The following is a 20,044-nucleotide window of genomic DNA, read 5'->3' on the forward strand; positions in this document are numbered from 1 at the left end:
ATATTTGTGTTAGTGAGAGAGGGAGATAGAGAGAGATGAGAATCAATCTTTTCCCCAGATGTCCCAGGCAGTTTGTCTGTCTGGAGGCGATAAATCTAGAGGCAGAGCCCATGTTTCCGCTTCCATTAGAGCTGTTTGGGTCAACACGTGGTCCTGTCTATTTTTAAAATTGACTCTTCTCTGCCAGAGTGCCAAGAGGAGAGTACTGTCACACTCAACATTCTCACTTGCTCAGGGAAATACCTGTATATGTTCATGTCTAATGAATGAATGCTGGGTATTCATTTTATTTGCTTTCTTCTTTACTACTCGATCAATGGGTTGTTTTATTGATTGACAGCTCTATGGGGAGTACCAAGAGCACCAAGGAGGCTCCGGCAGACGGGAGGCCACACGCCTGCTGACAGAGAGGCAGATCAAGAAACATGGCAACCATCACCGCAGCCATGGGAGGATTCGGCATGGACATGGCCGCCGTGGCCAAAATGGATACCACAGTCGCCATGGACATCAGCACAGCTATCACAGCAGGCAAAGGAACAGGCGTCAGTCTAACATGGAAACTGAGGCTGCTGATGAGCAAACAGCTGAACCTGACCTTACATCCTCTATGAAGAAGAAGCGCTCCTACTCCAAGTGTAGAGGTGAGCAGCACTGAGGAGAGATAAAAGTAAAGTAAGCAAAGAGACAGATGCTTTATCACTACTTTATTGTGAGCGCCTGTGTTTTTTGTCAGACTGCATAGCACGGGTGCAGAGATTCCTTGTGACCAGGTTGGGAGAAGACTGGATCTTCCTGGTTCTGCTGGGCATCACTATGGCACTGGTCAGCTGGACAATGGACTACGCCAGCGCAAAGAGCCTGCAAGGTAGGAATACATACTCCACTGTTCTGATGGAGAAATGGTCAAATGTTTGCTTAAGACAACCCTTCTCTCCCTCTGTCAATTTTTTTTAATGGTGTTCTCCTTTCGTGCCTTTTTCTCCTCCTACAGTCATTCATTGCTCTTTGCTGTTTTTTTCCTATCCACCCCTTTTCCGTTCCTCCATTTCTTTTCCCTCTGTCTACTTTCCTCCTCACCTCTCATCTCCCTTGTCCCTTCCCTCCAATCCATCCCTCTTCAGCCTATAAATGGATTCACGGGGAGCTCAGGGGAAACATCCCCCTGCAGTACCTGGCCTGGGTTTCTTATCCCCTGATCTTCATCCTGTTCTCCTCCCTCTTCTGTCACCTGGTTTCTCCTCAAGCTATTGGTCTGTACCCCCCTTCCTCCTCATGTTTATGTTCTCATGCTTTTCTGTTCTCATCAGCCTGGTGGAAGTAAATCCAGTGAATATTAGACAATGTACATTTCAAATTTAGTCAACAAGGCCACACACTGGGGTAGTCATCATATTTTCAATACTTGTGTTTCACTTGGGTATAGAATTTTGGGGAAAATTAGGGAATGTAATAAAGGATATTTTAGAAAGCCAAAGCCTTTTCCACAAACTCTGTCTCACCCTCTGTCCCAGGTTCTGGTATCCCAGAGTTGAAGACCATCCTGAGAGGTGTGGTGCTAAAGGAATATTTGACTCTCAAGGCCTTTGTTGCGAAAGTCATCGGTCTGACTGCAGCCCTGGGTAGCGGCATGCCTGTAGGCAAAGAGGTGAGTGAACCCAGATAAAGCTGGGCCATCCAGCTTTGGTCTGGTCTTGTGCTGTACAGTCAGTTTTGCGTTATAACATGATCTAATTGCATTTTCCTGTTGTGTTTTCCTCCCTCACTCAGGGCCCGTTTGTTCACATTGCCAGTATCTGTGCTGCAGTTCTCAGCAGGTTTATGTCCTTCTTCTCAGGAGTTTATCAGGTAAGTTGATGTCAGGAACCATTTTCATTTACTGTCAACTTTTCAGTGTGATTGTAAAATATATATATATATATATATACTGCATGAGATATTCCTCATCTATATGTTGTTTTTCCATCCTCTCTCCTCCTCCTCCTCCTCTCTGGATCAGTAGAATCCATACTGTTATACAGACATCCTAACAGTGGGCTGTGCTGTTGGGGTGGGCTGCTGCTTTGGTACTCCACTTGGAGGTACACAGCCTTTTCCCTTTCCTGTTCTGCTCTCTTTTTTGACTCATCTTCCCCTGGAATGCATGTAAGATAGTAATGTTTCTGCATTAGGTATTTTCATATCTCACCAGCCCAAACCATACATTTCTTTGTGTGTTTTTAATTAAATGGACACTGATTTGAAATCTATGCTCCAAAGAAACTAAAATTGGCAGTTCTGTTCTATATATTTTTGCTGTATCTAAATATCAGGCTGTTTGCATGTAGCTTTCTTTACATGTGCATTACTACATTGTTTTCAGTTCCTCACTGATAAATCACTAGTTGTTTTTTCTTTCTCCACCAGGTGTGCTCTTCAGTATAGAGGTAACGTCCACATACTTTGCTGTGAGAAACTACTGGAGAGGATACTTTGCTGCTACATTTAGTGCCTTCATATTCAGAGTGTTATCCGTGTTTAACAAAGATGCAGGTATGGATGAGAGAGAAAGTATTAATGAAGATATTGACAGACATTCTAAATATTGGATTTGTGTGTGCGACAATGAACAGTATTATGTCACTTTGTCTTTTTCAAACATGAGCTAGAGGGCAACCTTACCTCAATATCCATCACCGAGACAATTGTAATCTTTTTAGTGACACTGATTTAATGTATGTACTGTGGGCATGTCATGTGTTAACCACTAGGTGGTGTCCTCCACCATGTAGCAACAGGCTGTTTTACTAGTGACTTAGGTGTCTCAAAAGAATATTACATTGAGTTCTAGACATTTTGCTGTGTCACTGTGTCTCATGTCCCTGCCATACAAGGAAGAAATACAGAGATAATGTACAACCTTTTTGACTGTGCTCTGTGAAAAATCTACAGCAGCTGCTGCCATGAAGAAAATCACTTGTTTGTTGTAAGACTAAATCCTGTTCTCAGCCTAGATCCTTAAAACATGACTGTATGAATTTCACCTTCTCATCTTCTCCTGTTCTTTCAGTAACCATTACTGCTCTGTTCAGGACAAACTTTCGAATGGATTTCCCTTTTGACTTACAGGAGCTACCAGCATTCGCCATCATTGGGTGAGCAACTGAAAATCAGAGCCAGACATCTCTGGCATATATTTTGTGTGTATGCACGTCTGTACTGTGTGTTTCCAAACTTCCTAATGGAAATATCCTTGTGGAAAAGAATTTTCTTACATAAATACAATTATCTATGCTTACAATATAAGCTATTTACAACTCGGTGGTGAGACCAGATGTGTTATTTTATCGAAGAAAATCTCAAGGCTTTTATTCATGATTTATCTATTTTTAGAGGATGCAGTTTTTTTAGATAAAAAGTATAAAAACGAATGACACGTTTTTACCTCTCCCTCATGTTTGTTGTTTTTAGCAGTGTTAACATAACACTGTCTCTTCGTACCTTGTGATTAAGAGCACATTCAAGGGGTGTTACAAATGAATACATGATTTAATTAGGCTAATGTGAGGTTTATTTGTTTGTGCAGGATTTCCTGTGGGTTCCTGGGGGCGTTCTTTGTGTATCTAAACAGACACGTGGTGCTGTTCATGAGACGGCCCAACGCTATGACCCGCTTCCTGACCAAACAGTGAGTCTCATCAGGCAGATATTGTGCATATTTTTGAAAATATTTCAAGGAATATATTATTGAATTATGTTTGAAGGAAATTAGCACAGTTATTATTCATTGCATATATATCTAGAAACAGCACAATGACACAAAATCAGAATTATGTTTTCTGCTCAACATTTTTTTCCTGATTTTTTTCTTTATTAGTCTGTTTTAAATTATGTTTAGTGCTGTAAGAGGTTAGAGTCTCACATACTGTCTTTGCAGTAAGTGTTGATTACATTGTTGTCCTTACTCCTTGTGACCTAGGTGTTTTGTTGAATACTGTAACACACAGATATAATTAGGATTTGAACAAATGCAGAATAATAGTCTGTTGCATTAACAAAGCTGACTTTTCTTTTCCCTCCCAGTCGGCTGTTATTTCCTGCTGTGGTAACGCTGGTCATCGCCACCCTGACCTTCCCACCCGGGTTCGGACAGTTCATGGCAGGAGAGGTCAGTGTTCATATCTTGTCATCCCTGTCATGTAAACAAAGGAGAATCCAGGACATTGAAATCTGTTTGTACCTGCATGTTATGCTGGCAGCAACAGAGATCTAATAAACACAAACCAGCAGTAAATGCCACCCCACAGAAGAAAACAGCTGTAACTAATTTACATCCACCAGGCAAGATATTTATGTAAAGTACACCTGTTTCAAAACAACACGGAACAAAGGTATGGTGTCCGATATCTATCCACAGTCCATGATTTATCATATCCTAAAAGCATAATCTGAACAGCAGGCTTTGAGCACTCTGTCCAGAGAAAGCTGGACTCACTCAGTCTCTTAGATCTTTTCTTTCTTTGGTTTCCTTTGGTATAAAGCAGCATCACAGACCAGACTTGATAAATCTGAGCCTGCTGTTTTCCCCTCACTGATGCTACATCACAGGATTTTTAGGTATTGAAGTTCAAAATTTTCAAACTGTGGCCCCTTCCTGCCACGCAGAGCCACCAACATGAACACTCGCCTTGTGCACCTTTGAGGGACAGATGGAAACAAACTTTGATCAGTTATTGGTATTTGTATGCTAGGATGAATTTGTTTAACTGTGTAAGAAGCACAGAGGGAATTCATGTTGTCCTAATATACAGATCCATTTCTGCACACTTTACCCCAAGCCAAATTTCTTTTAGTGTTCTGCAAAATGGGACAGCAGGTTAGATAAAGTGGGACACCCTAATGTTTTTAATAATTGGGAGTTTTGGGATACGAGCTGTGAGTGTTGTAGCTTAAAGGTTACCTTCAGTATTTTTGAACCTGGGCCTTACTTCTGTTCAGAGTCTGGGTATATCGCTCTTGTTCAATACTGCACTGATTCCAAAGACCTTTGTAAAAAAAAAATCTTACACCCAAAAAACGGGAAACAGGTTCAAAAATACAGGTGCATATGTGGTCTTAATGTGTTAGTAACAACATACCTTGTAACCTTCTGTGGGTGTTTAAGGTGAAAACCACATATTAACAACTCAACCACCTAGAGCTAAGAGCTAATCATGTGTTTCACAGATGCTCAGAATAGACTACTCAGTGTGAAGCAGGTGTGTGTGTGTGTGTGTGTGTATGTGTGTGTGCTATATGCTGTTGTTAAGTGCATGTGTATATGACTGTCTGCATATGTCAGTCAGCAACACCCTAATGTGTTTTTCTTTTTTTGTGCCCTCAGTATATATCTTTCACACCTTGATTGTAGAAATGTCTCACACCTTTTCAACAAATGCAAAGCATGGTTTTAACACATCAGGGGAGTGAAGTGATATCTAAATTTATATCATTTGACTTTAGAGAGTAAGAATTGTGGTGCAGAACGGATCCTCTGCATCTGACAGATGCTTCTCCCATCTTAAAAATTGTATATATAGCTTTTGGGGAATGAAATCCTTCCAATCCAACTTGATAGCACAGTGCAGAATGACAGAAGAAGCAGCACAGCGAGAGGAGATTAAATGCTACATGGGTTGTGAACCAGGCATGAACCCACAACTTCAAAAAGCCACAGGAAAACCTATTATTACATCCAGCTCTGTCGAGGCCCACAGCAGCCTTACACGGAGCACATCCTCTACAATTCCACTCACACTCCAAATGATAGTTTTCAGGGCCTCGATTCAACCCTAACTCAAGTAGGAAGTACAAAAGTAGAAAAATCGAAATGACGTTGGTGTTGTCCCCCCCCGGCGGCGTTATGCAGATGCGGGAGCCGCTGCAATTTGTGCCTGTGAGCAAATTCAGAGTCATCTATGCAAATGTGGAGCAACATAGTTGAAGTGAATTAGTCATTCATGAGTCATCTAAAGAGAATGAGTCATTGGACACGGCCACCCGTACCCGTCTGCTTCCAGCTTTCTGGATGACTTCCTGCCTGTTTATCCCACTTGACTCTCTTCCTCTTTTCACTTTTTTTTGTCTCCCCTATCTTTTTCTGTCTTCATCTTCTTTCTTTTCCCCCTCACTTATCCATTTCCTCCTTGTTGCTTGTCCTCCCTTCATTAAACCTCCCGACTCCTCACCTATTACCTCCTTCTCTTGCTCTCCTTTCCCTCCTCTTTTCATCACCCCACATTTCCTTTCAAACCCCTGCCTTTTCTCCATTCTTCCTTTTCCTCCTTTTGATCTCTTTTCTCCCTATCTCTCCACTCCACTTTTTCACCTTTCCACACTTTCACCTGTTCTTCACCTCCTGTCTCTTTTCATCCTTCTTTCCATTCCCCCTGTTCCCTTTTTTTCCCCCTGTCTCCTCATCCTTACTTCCCCCGTCTTTATTTCTCATCTACTTGCCTTCCTCCCTTCCCCTCCGTCCCCTTTTCTAGTTATCTTACATCCCTCTATTTTTTCTTTTCCTCCCCAGCTGATGCCCAGGGAGTGCATCAACTCTCTGTTTGATAACTTTACGTGGACAAAGATTTCGGGATCTCCTCCTCCGGTTGGTCTGGGCCGCTCTGCCGCCTGGCTGCACCCTGATGTCAGCGTGTTCATAATCCTGCTGCTCTTCCTCCTCATGAAGGTCTGTGGCTGCTGGGCAGTGTGTGTGTGTGCATGTATGGGTGTGTTTGCATGAGTTTGCTGGACTGAATAGGTGTTTGTGTGCAGGTCAAGTGTGTTTCGTTGTTTGTGTGTGTGTCAATATGTGAGTGAGTATGCAGGTGAGAGACTGAGTGTGACTGTGTGTGTGGCTGGCTCCACCTGACGTCAGCATTTTCGTCATCATCTCCATCTTTTTCATTAGGGACATTTGTTGCAGGTCGCTCATGTTGTGTGTTGGTGACAGGGACATGTGTGTGTGTGTGTGTGTGTGTGTGTGTGTGTGAGTGTGTGAGTGTGTGCGCGCGTGTCTGTCTGTCTTCTTCCTCCTCTTCCTGCGCAAGGTCAACAGTGCTGGAAAGCTGCCAGCAGTTCTAGCTTTCTTATGTTTTCTTTACAGCAGCTACACACACACACACAGAAACCCTGGGGATTTACCATTCTCGCTATCCTCTCAGTTGTTTACTTAAATATTTTATGAGCGTAGACATGTACATAAATCTGGTCTAGGTGCTGGGTTGAATGTGAATCAGCAGAACGTTGGTGAAACTGTCTGTAAAGTCTGTAAAACAAAATCCCACAGAGAGCACACAGTTGGACAAATGATCACTAACACTCTATAAACAACCCCAATAAACTTTGATTACTAAATCACAATAACAAGGCAGCTACTAGGACCAAGATGGATGATAATAAGCAGTATGTATAAAATCATAGTAATAAATATGTGAATCTTCAAAGGAGCATCGGGCAACCAACAGAGATTCAAAAATACAAAATGTTTTTCTAGTTTAGAATCATTACACCCCTAATAACCCGTTCGTTGTCTGGTGGGAGTCATTAAGGTCTTACGCTGGCATTACACAGTCATGTAGTGTCCAAGGCCATTTTTTAAGACCACAAGAAATTGCTCCTGCCCATACAAATTAATGAGTGGTGTCATTAACATCCAGACAATGTCAGAGTAGAGGACTTAACACTAGTCAGACTGGATCAGAGGAGAGCTGAGAATAATTACAACCAAACCAAAATCTGAATAGACCCAAATAGACACCTTTTATCCCACTGCAAACAGGTTCAGTATGCAGTATAACGGGACAGGGAAGACTGTGATTGTACCAAACCAAGTGGGTAATCAGTTTCATTATTCCATATGCACTTCATTTGTAAGTTTACATACTTGAGTACTTAATACTGTAGATTTTTTACTAAAACGATTCAGTGAAGCAGCAGTGAATGACTCTAAAAACAGAATGGAGCTGAGACGAGACACAAACTCATGCTCTTAAAAATCAAAGCTGTCTTGAAGACGAAGTGTAGCCCTCCTTGTGTTCAGCTTCTTCATACTGTTGTTGCATTTCTGCCAATCTGTCCACCCCTAGTATTGTTCTCCATTTAGAAATGGTGTGACCTGAGCTTCAGAGTTCATGTATTTCATGTATGAAAAACACAGACAGACAAAGTCTGGTGTCTAAATACTCTGAGTCTTTACCCGCCTACAGTCTGTTGGCTGCTGCTGAAAACAGCACCAAGCTGTTGCTGCCTCCTGTTCGGTGAAAATCTGCAGCTTCTCAAGAGCTCAAGTAGAGAACAGTGAGGAAGTGGGAAACTGGGAAAGCAGATTACTTTCTCTGTAAATGCAAACCCAAACTTTTTTTGTCTACATGGAGGTCACATGACACAAAGTTCTATTTACTGTATACTTGCATTTGCTTGGCAGTCCTTCTCAAAATCTGACCTACAGCCACATTAGATTGGTCAGTGTTGTCAGGAGAACATTGGCATTGAACTGTCCTTCTTCAGCAATGCTCTTCTAACTCAACAAGGTTTTCTCCTGGGATCTCAGCTGGAGATAAGCCAGACTAAAGCCTGCATCCTAAATCAATCAGAAACCCCTGTGAATTACCTCTAACTGTGAACAGAGAAATGAAAATTAGATTTCAAAATGACCCTCTATGATTTTTTCTTGATGCACCGTCTGCAGTTCAGTCGACAAGAGGAAACATCCTTATCATCATTTCCCCTTTGAACTCCTTGAAATCCATTTGCCTTTTTAGAATTAACCTCAGTCTGTTTTTCTGCACAGTCTCAAGTCAAATTAGGCAGAAATGCCACATAAATAATCCCATCAACAGGATATTAAATCCTGTCACTCAGCGTCATACACTGCATTGGTTTAGTCATGGTGCTTCTCAGTTGAGCAGAGCGGCTCCCTGTAGTGAGATACTTAATGCAACCAAAACTGAGAGCAGCTGGCTGGTAAAACTCCTCTCACAACACACACACACACACACACACACACACAACTGTTTTTCTGCTTTTCTGTTGCCTTCTGCTGTTGTCAGCCTTTCTCTAATGCACACTCAAACACACACACTGGATCTACCTCTCTCAACAGTGTTTATACCTCCCTCTGCCTCTGTTTAACCCTTTTCCTTGTGTCCTACACATAATTAAAGTTCCTCTCTTTATCTGCACTTCTGGCCACCTGAGAACTTTAGGAATATTCATCATCCATGATCATCCATGAGCATCTTCTCAAATTTGAAGTTATTCCAGATGCTTCATGCCTGTCACGTATCACTGTTCCTGAGCCAGTGCTCTTAACATGACGCACAAAATTATCACTATGGTTAAATGTCCTTGTCTAAAATAACTAATAATAATGAAAGCTAATGCACAATGAATAATATTGGATTACTGTTTCTTATTTCATAGGCTATTTTGGTATTTTGTGGTGATGCATATATATAGTAATAATTAAAAAAAAAAAAAAAAATTGACTGATTTTGACGCCTGTTACCGTGGCAATGGGTGATGCATTCAGGTTAGCCCTAGTTTATACTGCCCAGACTATAACTGTTTGTACTTCCATCTCTCTCTCTCTTCATCACATGTAAACAGGCAGTGTTTCCTCTCTTTATGTTCACTCCATCTCCACATTGTTCTCCATCAAACTCTGTGTTTCAGTGTTTCTACTCCCATCTGTCTCAGGATTTGTGACTCTGATGAGTGTGTGCCAAACACTTCTGTGTGTGTGTGTTTGTGTGTGTGTGTTTCTGCATGATTGTGTTTGACTGTCAGGATTAAAAGAGAGAAAAGAAGACAGTGAGCGCAGTCCTCTGTCATCAGGATAGCAGCCACCCTGTGAGAGACGTGCTAATGAGTTTTTATCTTGTACCACAGTAATTAAGTTCTCAAACGATGATGACAAATGATGTATAGAACGGTAATCTGGATTGTTGAAATGGTAATGCAGTGTTTCTCACCAAATCCTTTACATCAAAATGAAAAAGCTCTCTCTCTCTCTCGCCCTCTCTCCCTCCCTCTCCCTCCCTCTCTCTCTTTCTCTGAGACACACACACACACACACCAAAACTCCAGCTTGTATAAAGGTAATCATTATCTCTGATGAGCGCTCCGCAGCCAAGAACAAAGCGTATTATTAGGCAAGCTATTTTGAAGTTACATTCTGATGAATACACAAATTGTTTGGAGACAAACAGTGTAAGTGACATCTGAAGGGTGAGTTTAGCTTTAATTTACTGTGCAGGGGAGTTTACACGTTCACTGTTTTCACCCACTCAGTCCTACACAGTCATACGTTCATCCGGGAGGCTTCCAGTGCAGCTGCAGCACCATCCTCCAGCAGATTCACTGGAGCAGCTGTTGATTAACTGCCTTGCTCAAGGACACCCAAGGGTGATTGGGTTCCCTCCCCCACCACACACACAGATTTTCCGGATTCTCCACTTCTGTAACTCATCAAACCATGACCAAATAGGAGGATTTTTTTCTCCTACTCAAATTTAAACCCAGAGACAACGAGAGCTCAAAAGGGCGCAGGGACTTTACATCACTCCTGTTGCTATGCAACACAACATCTTGGAAGCGATCTAATTAGTATTAGGTGGGTAACCTGCTGCAACACAGAAGATATTATTGAAAAAGAAAGCAGAAAACAGAAAAATAGCTGCTGAGCTGTTTGCTCTAAAAGAGAATATAGGATTGGCACTTTTTTTTCTTCTTGTTTATTTCTGGTACACTTTGACTGACTTGACTGTCTTGTTACATTAACACAACATGTCACCAGACATAGTTTGGTCTCATGTTTTTGACCAAATACCTGCTGTAACAAACAACCAGAAAACAGAGGGTGACTCAACCCTGAAGCCTGTCCACAGGTGGTTTCTAACACTGGATCCTGCTCTGCCATCAACACATCAATGCACTTTATTTTTACTCATTTATCATCCGTTCTGGATTTTCTTGTCTGAATGTTGTGTGTTTGTTGTCCTGTAGTTCTGGATGTCTGCAGTGGCCACCACCATGCCCATTCCATCTGGAGCCTTCATGCCTGTCTTCATACTGGGTGAGCAACACAGCAGTAGCCTTTACATATGGTCATTGAGTCTACACAATGGTGGCTAAAATTATATATTTTACAGTTTGTGATAATTATTAAGAGAGATTTGTCCTCATTAAGGAAAACACTAGCTTTACCAGTTTTAGAAAATGTTGTTTTTCCCCTTGTACAGTCAGTTATGTCTGACCAGGCTGGTTTTATGTTCCCAAAGTTCTTGTTTCATTAACTTTCATAATTAGATATCAGTTTCTTATTATTCAGATCAACATTTTAGGAATCAGTGTTTATTTGCAGTAGTTTGCAGCTCATCTCTTGTTTCTGTTTTGTGAAGCATTTGGAGCATGACCTCTGCCAGTGGTTCACTTTAAAATATTCATCATTACCAGCAGTAAACAACTTCAAATGAATAAATTCAACCCCAGAGATGGCAGGTCATGTTGTGTGTGTGTATTCTGCACTGTCACGCTCTGTGGTTTCAGGAAGCATGACATTTTTACAAACTTTTTAAATGAGACCAAAACAGGAGCATCACAAAAAATGAAAACACCACTCTGATAAATTTGAAGGGGTTTAGGAGTTTTCTGTCTGCAGTTGAATGAAGGCAAAAATACCTGTAAAGTTTAGTAACAAACCAGTAGATGGTATGTAGCATCTTTGAACATGCTTTGTCTGTCCTCATCTTCTCTTGCATCTTTGTTTTCACTGAAGAGGATAATCATGTTACACCATCTGCTGTCTGTAGAAACACTGATGACTTGACATTGAAAAATTATGTTGAGAGACCAATAAAGGCTGATAGTTTTATTGGTGATATTTCTGTTTGTTTGCATTATTCATCCAGATGTCCCAGAATTAATGTAGTTATGATTTAATCATTGAAATCTAGGTACATTTTTTTATTTTGTAGGTGTGTTTACTCACAGCAGTTTGAAATTTGACTTTCCTTCTCTCCTCGTGTAGGAGCTGCATTTGGCAGGCTGGTAGGGGAGATCATGGCCACCCTATTTCCTCATGGGATTGTGTTTGACGGCATCCTTTACCGTATCATCCCCGGAGGGTACGCAGTCATTGGTTAGTCTCTCTTTCCTCCTCTTAGCAATCCTCCTCTCTTTAGATTCATCACATTTTGTCAGTATATCTACGACTGCAACTTTTGTTCACCTTCCTCCAACCTCCAGTTATGACTAGCAGTTAACAGGGCAGGAGTAAGTTGGAGAACCAGCAGCTACCAAAGATGTAACAGTACATAAGGCAGTCAAAGCACATCATCTCAAACATACTATAATGTATATATCGCTGAAACCTAACTGTCAAGCTGTCCACCTCCCCTCCTCTCACCCCTCTTCCTCCTCCCTGTCCTCCTCTTTCTCTTCGTTAACTGTCAACCTCCTGCGCTCTCAGCTTGTCAGCAATGGTCAAGATGTCCTCCTCCTCCTCTCCCGTCACTTCTTTCGTTTACTTTCTCCTCCAACTTCTCCTCCTCCTCTCCTGTCAGCCTCTCCAGCCTTCCAGTTGTCACTCGTTGTCAAGTTGTCCCTCCCCACCTAATCTTCCTCATCCTCCCCTTCTTTGTCATGCCCTCCTTCCTCTTCCTCCTTTCCATCAGAGCATGTGGTCGCTTTGCTCTGACAGTTAAATGTCACCGTGGGTTCCCTCTGCTGTCCTCTCCTCAGCCACTGACCCAGAAATGTGGCCTTCCTTCAGTCCCCATTCTGTTGCCCTGCAAAGCCCATCCCTACTCTCTCTACCTTGATCCTTCCTTTATTCCTTCCCTCCTCATCTTTCTCTCTCTTCTTATTTTTGTGTCTTTGTTTGATGCAGCTCTTTGTTATCTTTCTCCCTCTTATATTTTCCTGTGACCTTGCTTTCTGTCACTTTTCACCTGCCTCCTTATTGATCTATTTTTGTCTCAGAACCTGTTCATGGAATTTTTGTTTCCTTTCCCTCTCACAGTTTTTGTCTTTTAGGCTTAGCAACTCTGTCTTTGCACCCTCCTCCCTTGTTCATTCTGTTCTTCCACCTCTCCCTCTTACCTTCATGTTTCATTATCCTTTTCTTATTTCTTTCTTTGAATTAATAATTCATCCCCTGTCCCTCATTTATTTATCCTGTCCATTATCCCTTGATCTTCTGCTCTGTCTTTTGCTCTTTTCTTCACTTTTTTTTCTTGCTCTGTCCCTACATGTTCTCATCTCCCAGCCGTCCCACCCCTGCCACCTATCCCAATCCTTTCCCTTTCTACAATTACCTTTTTATCTGTCTCTCCTTTCTTCTCCACTCCTCCTCCTTCTCCTTCTTTACTTCCCATCCCTCCCTCCTGTTTCCACCACCTGCTTTCCTTTGCCCTACCTCCCTCCCCTCATCATCCCATCCCATGTTTCTGGCAGGAGCGGCAGCATTGACCGGTGCGGTGACTCACACGGTGTCCACGGCAGTTATCTGCTTTGAGCTGACAGGTCAGATCTCCCACATCCTGCCAATGATGGTGGCAGTAATCCTGGCCAACATGGTGGCCCAGGGTCTGCAGCCCTCCTTGTACGACTCTATCATCCAGGTCAAGAAGCTGCCGTATCTGCCAGAGCTCGGCTTTGGTCACATGAGGTGCGTGCTGATTTCACACACCACATGTTTCCATATGGGGCAATCACAAGGTCCTCCTTTGCAGAGTGGTCGCTGATTTAATTTTTTCTATCTCCATAGCCTCAGTCTGATGTTCTAAATGAGTCCAGCAGGCAAAGAAATATGTCCTGTGACCTTGGGCATAAAATTAAGTGGCGATGGGGCAAGTGAGAGGATCAGGGACTCACAGTTATAAGACTTGAAGGATGCAGAGCTGCAGTGTTGAAAGTTGAAATGTGATTTATGCGTCCAGTTAATGATGAAGGGTCATTCTCTTGTAGTGCACTTTGAGGGTGTGTTTGTTTCACAGCTTGATTTACATATATTTCTTAAACATCTGTATCTGTGTGCCTGTCCCACAGCCAATACAACATCTTTGTAGAGGACATCATGGTGACAAAGGTGAACTTTATATCGTCTCAGTCCACCTACAGAGAAGTCAAACTCCTGCTGGATTCCTCCTCACTCAAATCAATCCCACTGGTTGACTCAAAAGGTAGAAGAGTTTACTGTGTATTTTATGGTAGTCCAGCCACAAGTGAACTCTGTATGTAATTTTTACTCCTACCTCTAGAGTCTATGATCCTACTGGGCAGCATCGACAGGTTGGAGCTTCTGGCTCTCTGTGATTGGTGGTTGTCACCAGAGAGGAGGCTCCTCATGCAGGTGAGGAGCACAGTACTTTCAGCTGGCATTCAGTGTCTTATGTAAGGACTCTGACGTGTTTAAAGTTTAAATGCCCTGCTAGGAAACTCTGCCTGAAGTATCTGCAAAATAATAAATTATTGCTAAAAGTTTCATGAATGTGAAGCCTTGGACTGGGTGGAAAGCTACATGGTATAATTTAGTGTTAGCCAATGTTTTCTGTGAGCTGAAATGCTTTGGTAACGTGAAGAGCACAGATACATTGAACTGGGACAGCTAAAAGTAGAAATGGAAACACTTTAATATTGAAACCAGCCATATACTGTGTTTCACTTAAAGAGCTCTGTGTAAAGTTTGTCAGTGTGTGTTCAGGCTGAGTGAGGCAGCACAACTAGAAATAAAGCACAGGTGCTAAACACAGTATCTCTGAATTTACGCTGAATTTGATTCTGATATTGTGAAACACCAGGCTGTATTGATCTTTTTATCTGGGTTTGGATTCAGGGTCGCAGTCTACAGGAACAGAACCAGTCGCAGAAACACAGCTGGGAGTCCTTCGCCTTCGTAGATGAGGAGGAGGAGGAGGACGGAGAGAAGGTGAACCTCTAATTTGCTGCCTCTGATTTCAAACGTGTACTGAGACTTGACTTACTCACATCTAGTTGTCGTCTGCAGGGCAGTCCAGTACAGGAAGAGAGGAATGGCCCCCTGCCCCCTCCAAAACCCCAGGAGCCTTCCTCAAACCACACTGCTCCTGTTCCTGGTGAGCTGAGAGGACTACATAATTCTGAGTACATTTTTAGTTTTTTTTTTTTTTTTTTTTTTTTTTGGACAGTCATACAGTCATCTGTAAAATATCTATTATAGCCTTGCTACGTTTTGCACTAGCTGCTTCTGGGATAATGAATAAAACAGTCTCAATGGAATGATTAACAAGGGAAGACTTTACACGTTCCAGTTTTAATGTAGAAACAAATCAAACTAAGAAAGACAATTATAATCTCTGATCTCTCTGTCTCTGTTACACTTGCAGAGTTGTGTGTCATGGAGTCGAGGCTGGGGAACAAAAGCCTTATGGGGGTCCTGTCATAGTAATATTGATTCCTTTAGACAGGTTTTGCTCAGTAGGATGATGTAATAGGATTTATTCTTTGCTTTGTCTCCCCTGCTTCTCCAAAGAAAAATATGTCAACCAGTATGACTAAGCATTTAGTCAGAGGCCAGATGGTGTATGCAACTCATCAGGTTCTCATATGTGTTAAATACATCAGTGCCCGGAGGACACAAGCACATCTTGTTGGTGCTTATGAAGTATGAAATGAGAAACCATGGGAATTAATCTAATCATACGGAAGAACATGTTAATGTTATACAGTTTGTAGAACAACAACAGTAGCAGCATTACTGCTACAAACATACACTGGTCAGACATAACAGTGCCATCTGACCCTGTGGAATGTTCCTTCTTGTAAGTTTTGCTAGAAGAGTTAAAGCTACCGTCTGGAGTTACTGAGCAATGTTTTGATGAACTGCTATTCGCACAAGGGAATTCAAAGTGACAGGATCTCTCCTGCCACTTACAAACATGTGATTTAGCTATTTTTTGTGTTGCCATGATACTGGATTAGATTCGTACAGAGATAGACTTTTTTTATTAAAGAGTAAGATTAGTAACCTTTTTGTTTAACCGGAAACATTGCCATAGAAAGTTACCAGACTCCATTGACAAAAACAGGAATTTTACCAAGCAGGAGTTGCTGGAATATCGCCGATTAATTTGTTTGTGTTATTGTGTGGAGGAAGTATTCAGATCCTTGATATAAGTACTGTACAGTAGCTAGGTTCAGAAATACCAGAATTATCCTTTAAGACAGTGCACAGGGGTAAAAACTGGTCACTTCCTAATGCTAGTTGACAAGTTGCATTCATATGCATATAAAGTCAGCCACACCATGAAGCTACCCAGATGTCCTCCACACCATTTACTTCAATTAAAAAAAAGTCCAAAGCATCTATTTTATTAAGTTGTCAGCCTTTGACACTGTTTACCAAATCGACTTGAACACATTTGTTTGTCTCTGCCTGCAACAGATGTCAAACGATTGAAATTAATATTTCTGCAACCCTAACAGGAAAAAGGAAGGTTTGGCAGCATGTTCACTGCAAGTAACCAGATGGCGTGTGCATGTGTGTGTGTCTATTGTGGCACCGTAAACTCCTCAGTAGCCTATCACACACAGCACCAGACAGCCTCCCAGTGAAATGGTATCCAAGGCAACAACAATAAGGAGCTGTTTGGGTTGTCGTAGTCCTTCAAAACCTCCATTTGCAGTTAGGTTATTCTCTTCAAAAGGTCTAAGTCTTTCAGAAGCTGCATTTTTATAAGTTATTGACCTTCATCCAATGCGTCTCCGTCCTTACCTCCTCCTCCTCTCTCACAGAAAAAGGTCCTCTGCAGTCTGTGAGGAAAACACTCAGGAATCTCTTCACCTCTAAGAACAGACAGACAGAGGGGCAGTCGCAGGTGTGTCTGTATGTGTGTGCGTGTGTGAACGCACTTCTTAGTGCATGACTGAGCATACGAGTGTGTGCACTTCCACAAAAGCTGCAGTGAACATTCATTAGCCTTGCGTCTCTACTCAGTATGTCATGTTAGTAATCTTGCTCACTTACATCTTTGTGTGTGTCGACATTTATTTTGTGTCTTTGCAAACCTCTGTGCCCTTTTCCTCTGTTCTCTAACTATTTAGAGATGTTGGGAGTGTACCAAGAAATTTTCCCCTGTGTTATGAACCATTGAAATGCAAATCATCATTTTGGCAATGCCATCCCAAAACCACGTCCACACACTGGCACTGCTAGGATATAAATATTTATTCATTATTTTTTGTGCAGGGTGAATTTTTCATTATGGGGTCTGCTTTCTATTCAGGCAGATACACACTTATCTGATTGACAGAGGCACATGAATACACAACTGCTTCCTCGTCCTCAGACAAACTCCCCGAAGTCGAGCATCTTTCTTTCAACCTTGTCTCATATGGAAATGGGGAAGCCAGAGACTGGAGGTAGAGTTATTATTCGGCCTGGCGGTGAGCCTGGCTCACAGGGAAAGCAATACATGTCATCTGTTTATACGAGCAGGAATGAAAACCACATTGGAAATAAGCATATGCTTGTAAGCTTGCAAGATTAGAATTTGATTTCTGTTGTGCCCACTGCTGTGGCTTGTGAATTACCAGTCTGATTCTCTATTATGTTTTTGGATTCAATCCTACTCCTGTATGGGGATTGTTTTTACAGCAGCAAGACACAATTCTACAGCCCTGAATATCAAACAGACACACAGTGGGAAATAGCCCACCAGCAATCAAGCCAAACCATGGCTGAAATCTGGCTGTGAATCAGGTGTTTGTCTACTTTACAGCCACTGATGGCAGGTAACCAAACACTGACCTTTAGAATATTATCTGGCTGGTGTAATAGTGTCAGCATCTTGTTAATTCTTGCATTAGTGTAATTGCTGTTGTTGCAGTAATAAACAATAAGAAAGGTAATACTGCTACAAATAATGCAGAGACACAATAGATGTTTTGCACAGGTGAGAGGAAAATAACAAGAAACCTGCAACTGTTGCACTTATTTTTGTTGCTTCAAGGACAGAAGCAGCCAACATGCCTAGACAGCAAATGAATGAATGAGAGAAGCATCCATGAATAAATTCAGTTTCACAGAACAGGTCACAGCAGGTGTTGGCCTGGATTTCACCCACTGCATTAAGTTTACTCACAAAGCTGCTTGGTGTGCTGTGGGACTGAAAGATGAACAGAAGAAACTAGGCAACAGGAACCTTATTACGAAAATGTTTTAATGTGGTTTGTCACAATTGCTGTGAAAGTGATTAAATATTGTATTTTTAGGGGTAAAACAAGTACTTTCTACATCTGTAGACAGTTTGAAATACAGACAGATCACTTGTTGCATTTACTTGTAATATTCAAAAGTTTATACCTTGGAACATATGTACAGGTAGCAGAAATATATAAATCCAAGAGTAAATGTTGAATAATCAGATTGTATAAGCGAATTGAAAACAGATTGTACTTTGACTTACTCTATGCTCCCTGATCCAGAGGAGGTCTTCTAGATTTAGACTGACATCTGGCCCAGTTCAGAGGGACAGAAGTAACAGAGGGTGTTTTTATAAAATCATTCCCAAACATGTCTTATCTCTCGTCTGTCTCTTCCTTTTTTTGTCTCCAGGAGCCCTGTCCTCCTCCCCTGTCAGACACAATGACACCAGAAGAGGTATGGTAATGATGGAGGGATGATGGATTTGCAGAAATGTCTATATAATTATTTATAGCACTGTTATCAAATACTTGCATGTCTGTGTCGAGTTACCAAACCTTGAGTCCAAGCAACCAAGTGAGAGCTATTGTCTGTCTGAGAAATATTCTCATAGAAAAGGTTGATAACAAAGTCTGGTTTGTGTTTTTCATGCAGTGGGAACCACAATCAAAATTCCATTTATCTCTGTTATATTCAGGTGGTGGAAAAAATCTCAGAGATGGAGACAGGGAATATAAAAACAAACGTGTGTATAATTAGATATGGAAAGACAAACATTTGGGTGAACTAACCCTAAAAAATAGTGAAAGTCAGGACATGTATTTATCAAACTGCTAAAAGTAATAATTTACTTTAAATTTTCTTTTACTCCCACTCATATCATCATGTATTTTGGCTTCAAGAGATGTTATTTCATCCCTGTGCATATATTTATACATTATAAATACAAGAGATTCTTGTTAGTTTGCCATGATAAATATCCCCACTTTAAGATTTCACACAAATTCTATATGTTGTTGCAAAATGACATACCATTGAGTAAACTGTAAGGATTTTTAAAAAAGGATCTGCAGTATAAAAGATGTTGGATCAATACATATCCCTGATTAACTATTCTCTGAGTGATTTATCATCTGATCACTTGAGACATTCTCTTAAAAGTGACATACATTTACAGTTACATGTTACACGTTGATACTGCAGAGCAGCTAAGTGTAATTCCAAACAACAGAAATGACAAGCCTGTCAACAGTATGAACTGACCTGTGTTTAGAAACACATTTGCAGACTTTGACAGAATTGGAGTTGATTCAGTTTGGTTGTTGTGTGACCTTTTTATTTTGACTTGATTTGTTTCTACCAACATTTATCACATGAACTCAGTTTTTCTCCTCAGCAAAACTGACACAACAAAACTATAATAACAGTCTCAAATGAATGATTCAAGGTTTACTTACTGTGAAGTCAAAGCTGGCAAACATCAGTGTTAGCATTCACATCCATTCTCACATATAGGTCACAGGTGTTAGAGATGTGTCTCACATTTTAGGAGAAGATTCAGAATTGGGGCATTTTTTAACTGCAGTGTGAACACAGCCAGAATTTTAAATGAGACATCTTTTTTTGTTAAGAGCACCAAAACAATATTGTGCCCTCCAGTCCCGTTCTGTCTGCTGCTGTCCCCTTTACTCCTCCTGGCACTCCCCCAAAAGGCCCCATAACATTGCCTTGTAAATCCTACAAGACTGCTGCCCCTGTCACAGCAGGCTGAGGCTCGTAGGTAAAATCCATAGAGAGGCTAAAAGGTGTCAGACATCCTAAATCTCAGGGGAGAGACCGCTGACA

General features: G+C 41.4%; 1 protein-coding gene across 2 annotated transcripts in view; it reads left to right on the forward strand.

Moving 5' to 3' along the window:
* The window catches only part of LOC108886967 (chloride channel protein 1), a 48,644-nt gene that overhangs the window by 18,465 nt on the left and 10,135 nt on the right, over window positions 1–20,044 (forward strand). For both annotated transcript variants that reach the window (XM_051068936.1, XM_018682130.2), the window contains 20 exons: window positions 341–644; window positions 737–868; window positions 1,125–1,253; window positions 1,515–1,648; window positions 1,771–1,848; window positions 2,003–2,081; window positions 2,407–2,532; window positions 3,050–3,134; window positions 3,566–3,667; window positions 4,063–4,147; window positions 6,545–6,700; window positions 11,020–11,089; window positions 12,044–12,154; window positions 13,471–13,684; window positions 14,065–14,198; window positions 14,277–14,368; window positions 14,852–14,944; window positions 15,023–15,110; window positions 16,789–16,871; window positions 18,611–18,655. In XM_051068936.1, coding sequence (XP_050924893.1) covers window positions 341–644; window positions 737–868; window positions 1,125–1,253; window positions 1,515–1,648; window positions 1,771–1,848; window positions 2,003–2,081; window positions 2,407–2,532; window positions 3,050–3,134; window positions 3,566–3,667; window positions 4,063–4,147; window positions 6,545–6,700; window positions 11,020–11,089; window positions 12,044–12,154; window positions 13,471–13,684; window positions 14,065–14,198; window positions 14,277–14,368; window positions 14,852–14,944; window positions 15,023–15,110; window positions 16,789–16,871; window positions 18,611–18,655 — 2,340 coding nt within the window. The remainder of the gene's footprint in view (window positions 1–340; window positions 645–736; window positions 869–1,124; window positions 1,254–1,514; window positions 1,649–1,770; window positions 1,849–2,002; window positions 2,082–2,406; window positions 2,533–3,049; window positions 3,135–3,565; window positions 3,668–4,062; window positions 4,148–6,544; window positions 6,701–11,019; window positions 11,090–12,043; window positions 12,155–13,470; window positions 13,685–14,064; window positions 14,199–14,276; window positions 14,369–14,851; window positions 14,945–15,022; window positions 15,111–16,788; window positions 16,872–18,610; window positions 18,656–20,044) is intronic.

Source organism: Lates calcarifer, linkage group LG3, assembly GCF_001640805.2.
Source record: "Lates calcarifer isolate ASB-BC8 linkage group LG3, TLL_Latcal_v3, whole genome shotgun sequence".
Taxonomy (NCBI): Eukaryota; Metazoa; Chordata; class Actinopteri; family Centropomidae; genus Lates; species Lates calcarifer.